Consider the following 8857-nt stretch of genomic DNA (forward strand, 5'->3'; position numbering starts at 1 on the left):
TGGTTCCGGCCTTCAACAAGCTCCTCAGAGGAGCAGTTTAGACAGGGTTGCATTCTGCTCTCAATTTCCAGTTTGGCAAAGGAAACTGCATATTCATCTCATCAAGTAAGGGGAGAGTTAAGGGTGTTGCCACCAAATTCTTCTCCCTCCCCACATGTGCAAGTCATGAAGGAAAAGTTCTGTGTTTTTCTGTGATGCCAATTCATGACTTAGGTGTGTTAATGCCAGCCTAGTCCCTTGTGTATATAAGTGTTATTTTCTAACTTTTTAGTATAGAAAATTCCAAGCATGTACACAGACAGAATATACTAGAGGATGTCAGGCATCTAAAAAGGTACCTATCACTCAGTTTCAACATCTATGTACTCATGTATCGTGTTATATACACCCCACTCACTTCCTCCACCCCATCTGCATTACTTTGAAGCAAATTCCAGATTCATAGAATTTCTTCCATAAAAAGTTCTGTATGAATCTCTAAAAGAGAAGGATGCTTAAAAACAACAACAAGACAATCTCTTTCTGTTTGCGGTGGGTGTGTTGTCGCCTGTAGCTGGAACCGCAGTGGCCATGAAGATGGCGTCTACCAGCCGCTTGGATGCTCTTCCAAGAGTCACGTGTCCAAACCATCCAGATGCTATCTTAGTGGAAGACTACAGAGCTGGTGATATGATCTGTCCTGAATGTGGTCTGCTTGTAGGTGACCGGGTTATTGATGTAGGATCTGAGTGGAGAATTTTCAGCAATGATAAAGCAACAAAAGATCCATCTCGAGTTGGAGATTCTCAGAATCCTCTTCTGAGTGATGGAGATTTGTCTACTATGATTGGCAAGGGTACAGGAGCTGCAAGTTTTGATGAATTTGGTAATTCTAAGTACCAGAATAGGAGAACCATGAGTAGTTCTGATCGGGCAATGATGAATGCATTCAAAGAAATCACTACCATGGCAGGCAGAATCAACCTCCCTCGAAATACAGTTGATCGAACAAATAATCTATTCAAACAAGTGTATGAACAGAAGAGCCTGAAGGGAAGAGCTAATGATGCCACAGCTTCTGCTTGTCTCTATATTGCTTGCATACAGGAAGGAGTTCCTAGGACATTTAAAGAAATATGTGCCGTATCACGAATTTCTAAGAAAGAAATTGGCCGATGTTTTAAACTTATTTTGAAAGCTTTAGAAACTAGTGTGGATTTGATTACAACTGGGGACTTCATGTCCAGGTTTTGTTCCAACCTTTGTCTTCCTAAACAAGTACAGATGGCAGCTACACATACAGCCCATAAAGCTGTGCAGTTGGACTTGGTTCCTCGAAGGAACCCCGTATCTGTTGCAGCAGCCACCATTTACCTGGCCTCGCAGGCATCAGCTGACAAAAGGACCCAAAAAGAAATTGGAGATATTGCTGGTGTTGCTGATGTTACAATCAGACAGTCCTACAAACTAATCTATCCTCGGGCCCCACATCTTTTTCCTACAGACTTCATATTTGACACCCCTGTGGACAAACTACCACAGCTATAAACTGAGGCAGCTAATGTCAAATTCTTATGAACACTGAACTTTGCCTGTTGTGCATAGCCTATACAAAGTGCTGGATTGAGCCTTTAATAAGGAAAAACAAAAGACATGGTATGCATCCCAGGGCTAAATATTAATTGCTTGGCATTCTGTATGTATATACTAGTGAAACATATTTAACGATTTAAATTTCTTATTGAATTTGCTTTCTTTTGTAGCAATCTAGGAAACTGTATTTTGAAAGATATATGAAATTATGTAATTCTTGAATAAAACATTTTTCAAAACTAAAAAAAAAATTAAAAAATTAAAAAAAATAAAAACAACAACAAACATAGCTACAATACCATTATCACGTTTAAAGAATAGTGATAAGTTCTTATTATCATCAAATATCTAGCCAGTGTTCAAATTTTAAATTATCTCCAAAATGTCATAATTTATTTTGAAAGTTTTCTGATTTGATTCAGAACCCAAATAAGGTCTACACGTTGTGACTGGTTGCTGTGTCTCATCATGTTTCTCTTCATCTATACTTCCCCTGCCCCCTCTAATTCTCTCCCTCCCTCTGTCTCTGTCTCTTCCCTTAAAGAAACTAGGTTGTTAACTATGTAGAGTTTCTCCAGTCTAGAGTTTTCTGACTTCATCCAAGTGGTATCATTGTACATGTTTCTTTGCTTTCTGGTTTTCCTTTCAATTGGTAGTTGGATCTTGGGCTTGATCAGCTTCAGGTCTGATTTTTTTTTTTGGTAGGACTGCTTTATAGATGCTGTATTCTTCCATCAGGAAATGATAAGATCTGGTTTCTCTCTTTTTGTGATACTAGCAACTATTGACAATCAATTCTTAGATCCATTAATTCATTAGAAGTTCCAAAATGGTGATGACGGTACTCTACTATTACTTCTTCATTTCTTAGCCGTACTACTTTTATAAAGAGAAGAGAAACTTTTCTCCTACTTGGTTAACCAGCGCAATTGTCCATGTAGGAAAGGTAAAATAAATGCTTGATTTTTCCCCCCTTGTTTACCAGTGGTAAAAAAGAAAAGAATTGATTCACCAGCCTTCTTCAACTGTGACCAATTGTTATCTATTAGAATCAACATGAATTCATGAATTTAAACATTTGATGGATTCCAATCTATTGCAGTTACTATCATTATTGCTTTTCAAACTGTCCCATCGCTATCTGGTGAGAGCCTCTTAAGGTTGATTCTTCAGTCCTTTGATGCGATCCTAGTAATCTTTGATAACTTTCTATCTGGTATGACAAGAGGCTCCAGCCACATCTTGTGCATTTCTTGCTCTAATTCTGAAATCAGCTTTTTCTCCAAGGAACCTTGTTCCTTTTAGTGGGAAATGGTGTTTCTGGAGCTCACTTGGGGCACAGGGGTGCTCTGTGATAGCTGGTTACTCATTTCTAGGCCTTTTTAGCAGATGGAGCTAGAAAATAGATTCATTTCTTAAAGTCACAAGTTTTATGAGTTCATATCACTTTCAAGTTTAGGATTACAGACATTTTGCTTAATATCTTTAATCCTGTATTTCCTCTCTCCCAAAGTTGAGAATCCTAGTTTTCAAAGACACTGGGAATTATCACATAATTATGCATTTGTTCTATCATACAACACACACACATCTCAGAAAAACCACCACCATTTCCACCAACAATATGACTCCTGAAAAGAGTTTAAGTGGGTTTTGTTTTTGTCCTTGTAGTTCTATTTGTCCCTAGGATACGTCTGCCTAGGGACCTGAAGTCAAGCTGAAGTTTTCAAGTCCCATGGAACAGTTTCTCGCCCTGTAGTTAAACTGTATTGACATTTAGGATCATTTGTTTCATTTTATTTTCCAGGATTACTTTTTTAACACGTAATTTTATAAAACATTTACATGGTTTGAAAGCCAAGTCTACAGAACCAAGTATATTTAAAGTAGTTTGGTTTCTACTTCATATCTGCTTCAACCCTATTTCTTCCTACATCTTACAGGTAATCATTTGTTTTTAAATTTTATGTTTTATTCTTCTATCGTTTGTTTTAAAAATGTTGCATATACACACACACTCAGATAGATACATATTTCCTTTTCTTAGACATACAGTTGACCGTTGAACAGCAAGGGGTAAGTGGTGCCCACCGTCTACACAGTGGAAAATCTGCTTATAACTTTGCAGTTGGCCCTCAGAGTCCTTGTTCCTCATAAGCATATTCAACCAACCAGGGATTATGTAGTAAGTACATCAGTGTATAAGTGGACTCTCGCTCACAGTTCAAATTCGTGTTGTTTAAGGGTCAACTGTATATGCACAATTTTCTCTACTCTGCTTTTTTCGCTTACTAGATCTTAGAGATCACTCCATAGTGGTATATAGAGATATTTCTTCTTCTTCTTTTTTTTTTTTTTTTTCAGACTGGTTGAATTTACTCAAGCAGTCCTTTAATGATGGATATTTGAGTTGTTTTATCTTTGTTGGCAAAAATAATAGCCTTGTACTCCTACTTCTTCTTCCTTCCTTCCTCCCTCCCTTCCTCCCTTCCTTCTTTTCTTTCTTTTTTTCTGTATTTCAACAGTATATCTTTGGAATAGGCTCCTAAAATTGGAATTGCTGGATATAGAGTAGTTAAAAAAATTTTTTTTTATCTCAAACTTTAAAAAAGTTGCAGAGTACAAAGAACATTTATTTCCTGTACCATTTGAGAGTAACTTGCTGACATGATGCCTTATCACCACTGAATACTTTAGTATGTATTTCCTATAAGCAAAAACATTTGCCTGCATGGCCACAATATAACTATCAAAATCAGGAAGTTAACATTGGTCCAATACTACTATCTAATCCTTGGACTCTATTCAATCTTTGCCAATAATAATCTTTAAAGCAAAAGGATCCAGTCCAGAATCATGCATTGTATGTTGGTGTAACATCTCTTTAGTCTCTCATTTGGAACTGTTCTCTCTTTTTTTTTCCTAAGCTTTCATGACCTCAGTATGTTTGATGATGACAAGTCAGTTTTTTTGTTGTTGAACGTTTTTCAGTTTGGGTTCATAGTACTAGTAGGGTTTTTTTTTGTTTTTTTTTTGTTTTTTTAATGTATTAATGTTGATCATATTCTTCTTAATTGGTGTCAGGACCTTGGGGGAGAGGGTGGAGCAGGATGAAGGGAAAGAAATATCTCTAAAAGAGAGGGGCCCATCCCCCCCTTGGAAATGTGTTTATCTCACTGTACACAAAGGATTAGGGCCTTTTTTTATGAAGGGTGCGGGTAGGGGAGAGGAAGCCAATTCCCCAGGAAGCTCCACCAGATAAGAAATCTGTCTCTGTAAACTCATCTGCTTCTGTGTTTTTGTATGTCCCTCCTTAGCTTCCTCCTTAGTTCCAGTAAAATTATTTGTAGGGGAGAAAATAATCCCAGCTTTGTTTCAGCTGAACTAAGGGGAAAGGAATTGATCAAGAGATCTGGTCAAGAAAGAGGGCTGATGGGCACCGTGTCTGCTGAGTCTGCCTTTCTCAGGAGTCAGCTTGGCAACTGGCCCTTACATAAGGACGAAATGAAATCCTGTGTGAAAGGTGCCTACGTGTAGCAAGCACTTGATGGGCAGCTACTATGTAGACAGTTAGGAGCGCCTTCTTTCTCCTGTCATGGACTCTGTTCATACACCTGCTATAGGTCCTACCTAGTGAAACTGTGTCTCTTCTCTATGGGACTGGGGGTGCCTGCTGGATGGGGGCCGTGAACTCTTCTCAGAGCTCAGCAAGGGGAATGCCATCACATTAACATGTCTCGCAGCTGCCTAACCCGTTAGTAGCCACACTTAGGAGGGCTTCAGTCCCACAGCAGGAATCTTCTCCAGAAAGAACTGGGTATGGGATGCTTATTAATATGGGCACACATTAATAGGGGAGAAGAAAGGAGAATGGTGGGGGGTATTCACAAGAAGGACCTGGTGATAATCTACTTGATGATCCTTTTCGGTCCATCAGCCAAGAGTAATTTCACTTAAACTAAACTTCAGGAAAGAAGAAAGAGAAGGAAAAACAGGAAGTTGAATAGTATGTGATTAGTTCCTTTTCAAATCCAGGATGCAGGAGCCTTCAGAGGGGACCAGTTTAACCAGTGCTCCCAGGAGCCCCTGCAGCCCAAATCCAGCCAGGCCCAGCCCTGGAACTCTAAACCCTGAGCCCAGCTGAGAGTTTAGTAAGGCAGGGAGCAATTGATGTTAACTGAATTTGTAAAGCCACGTTTTCTTTTCAGGCCAGGAAGAAAAGAAAAAAAAAAGAAAGAAAGAAAGAGAGAGAGAGAAGGTAAAACCATGCACCCCTAGTTGAATCCAAGTGTTTGCACTGTTTGCCAAAGATAAAACAGATGCAATTTCCCCTCAGGAGGGATGGTGATAGTTTGAGGGATGGTGTCTGTATGTGTATTTAATTGGGTAAAGTCCTCAAATAGAGTGAGTCCTTTTTTTGCCTGATAGGAACTCCAATCCACTCCACAAGGAAAAATCAAGGTACACGTTCAAATAACAGTTTTGAGATAACCTCAAAGTCTTATGAGTCAATATTTACTTATAGTAACTCTACATGCATTCCAGACATTTCATATTTGGATCTTTATAAATTCCTTGTTTCTGATGGGTTATTACTTGGACATCACCACTCATAAGAAGGTCCTTATTCCCCTACCCCTCCACCCTTTGGCTTTTTTCAGATGAAGCATTTTTTATCCCTCTAATGATTGGTATTTGGCTATAGTTGGAGCTCTCTTGATAAGAGGGGTTTTGGCATTTAAAAAATTTGTGTATCATTTTATGAATTGGGGAGAAACAGCACAATTTGACATTAGATAGAAAAGACTTTGTTAAAACACTTGGAATTTGAAAGCTCTTCTTGCATTGTAATGAGTCCTTTGAAAGATAATCTGTTTGGGGCCTTATGCAGTTTCTGAGGAAACATGCAGCTCTGAGGGGAAATGCTCTCTCTCTCCTCCTGGTCCCACAAGTGCACATTTCTCAACCTGACGCTCTAGCTGGATCACTCTGCTTCCTGATGCAGTAATCAGATATTTTGGTGAAAACAATTTTAAAGGCTAATCATGCTGTAGTAGGAAGGTGGGATTTCTTTCCTTACATGTAACTTAAGGGCACATTTTCCTTAAAAACCAGGTATTACATTTTGGCTTCTCACAAGATGCCCAGCCCATTACTGTGAAAGAGCCCACAGACTCTGCGCTTGGAGAGGTTACCATTCAGAATGGAGGAGAGGCAGCCAGCCAAATAATTTACATGTGTGGTAATTGCAATAAACTTTTATTAGTGTTGTCAGAACATTTGACACATTTATTGCATTAAGTGAGCCCACTGCCTGGGGGACACAAAAGCAAAGGCTAAAATGTATCAGATCTATGCTATATATTGCAATCTCAACACCATTGCTCTATTTTTTTTTTTTTTAAATCTCACGAGAGAGGAAAAAACACTGCCAATTGTAATATAAGTGCATTCCTGATTTCAGAGATGCTAAGAAGTTGAAAATCTGCATCTTCAATGAATGAAATGCAGTAATTCCTTCCAGGTTCACCTGGAACACAAGTAGGGAAACAATCACAAAGCAAGGTAAGAAGCACCATTAGAGGGGTCTGAAAATGTGCTAAATTGGTCCAGAACTAGGAGCAACTCATGCTAAGAAGCAAGGTGGGTTGGCTTCCTAGAGGAGGGGACATTTAAGCAAGGTCTTAATGAACGAATAAGGATTTGCAGGTGGAGAAGACAGCGCATTTTTGGGCTGAGGAAATTACATGAACAGAGGCAAAGAGGAAATGATAATCACATTCAGGGCTTCAGATACACATCCCAACTTAAGGCTCCCAACACAATGTTAGGTTATATTATTTCTTCTCTCTTACAGAGGACATAGGCACAGGTTTAGTCATTTGCCCAAGGTCTCTCAGTGGGTAGTCAAGAAATATTAACTATTGCTGTGATTTCAGTCCAGTCATATGGGCCATTGTTCTAAAGTTGTGCTATCCAATATGGTAGCCTCTAGCCACATGTGACCATTGAGCTACATATTGTCACTTGAAATGCCGAAAATATGGCTATTCCAAGTTGAGATGTGCTGTAAAAATAACTACACACTGAATCTTAAAGAGTACCCAGGAGTTCCTTGGTGATCCAGTGGTTAGGAGTCAGTGCTTTCACTGCTGTGGCCTGGGTTCAATCCCTGGTGGGGGAAATGAGATCCTGCAAGCTGTGGGGTGCAGCCAAAAATAAACAAACAAATAAATAAATAAAAACTTAGCACCCCCAAAGAATGTAAGATATCTCCCTGATAATTTTTATATCAATTACAAGTTAATAATGACAATACTTTGGATGTATTTGGTTAAATAAAATATATTCTTAATTTCTTTTTTACTTCTTTGTAATTGAGAAAAAATTTTTAATTACATATGTGGCTCACATTATATTTCTGTTGGTCAACACTGTTCTAGGGTGGTCGGCTGTGAGGAGGCAGGTATGGGGAATGGTGCCCAAGGACAAAGAAATGCAGGTCTCCCTGGGTATACTGCTCCCTGCCAGGAACCTCCCGCTGCCTGCAGCGCCTCACACACAGGTGTCCCGCTGCTTCAGTAGCATGCCCCAGGCTCCACAGCTGCAAGTGGCAGAGCTGGGCTTTGAAACTAGGCAGCCTAGCCCCAGAGCCTACCTTTGAGTTCCAGAAATGTGAATGATTGAAGTGGAGGTGACAGTGAGCACGGTGGGGGGGGGCGGGGGCGGGTCAGGGCATTCATCTGTTACCCCCTTCAGGGAACAGGTATATGCACATCTCCAGAAGGCCTCTGAGGACTGAATGGAATGCTGGGAATTTCTGGTGCCAGTGGCAAGAACTCGAGGAAATAACTTCCATCCTGAACCTGAGTCCTGTGAGAACTAGGCGCTCCAGGTGCTATGTTGGAGGGCAACCAGGTTTTGGCCTGTATTAGCTTCTGTCTGAAACCTAAGTACTGAACTGTTGTTCCTAGCATCATTGTTCTAGTATCTGCCCCACCACACACCCATCTCCCCTTAGACCTCACACACTGCTGCCTTGTCTAATGCTCTCCCTCAGCTGATGGGCCCTTTCCTGTCTTGCCCCAAAGGCCAACTCATCCTTCAAGACCCAGATCAAACATCACCTTGACTATAGCTTTCCCTGGGACAAAAAGTATCATGCTCTCCTCTGTTCCATACCTGTCTGTAGCCCTGCTTGATGGTGTGCCCCACCTGGACGCTGGCAGCATCCTACTTGCCCTGGCTGCACCAGCAGGGCCAAGGTACGCACACACGAGATGCT

General features: G+C 40.3%; 1 protein-coding gene across 1 annotated transcript; it reads left to right on the forward strand.

Moving 5' to 3' along the window:
- The first annotated feature begins 548 nt into the window (after nucleotides 1-548).
- On the forward strand, nucleotides 549-1527 carry LOC130838663 (transcription initiation factor IIB-like). Its single transcript, XM_057712094.1, has one exon. The coding sequence runs from the start codon at nucleotides 571-573 to the stop codon at nucleotides 1525-1527; it is 957 nt and encodes a 318-aa protein (XP_057568077.1). The 5' UTR covers nucleotides 549-570.
- Nucleotides 1528-8857: the final 7330 nt, after the last annotated feature.

Source organism: Hippopotamus amphibius, chromosome 1, assembly GCF_030028045.1.
Source record: "Hippopotamus amphibius kiboko isolate mHipAmp2 chromosome 1, mHipAmp2.hap2, whole genome shotgun sequence".
In the NCBI taxonomy this organism is placed as follows: domain Eukaryota; kingdom Metazoa; phylum Chordata; class Mammalia; order Artiodactyla; family Hippopotamidae; genus Hippopotamus; species Hippopotamus amphibius.

Coding starts and splice junctions, on each gene's coding strand:
- LOC130838663 (XM_057712094.1), top strand. CDS start 571: ATGAAGATGGCGTCTACCAGCCGCTTGGATGCTCTTCCAAGAGTCACG.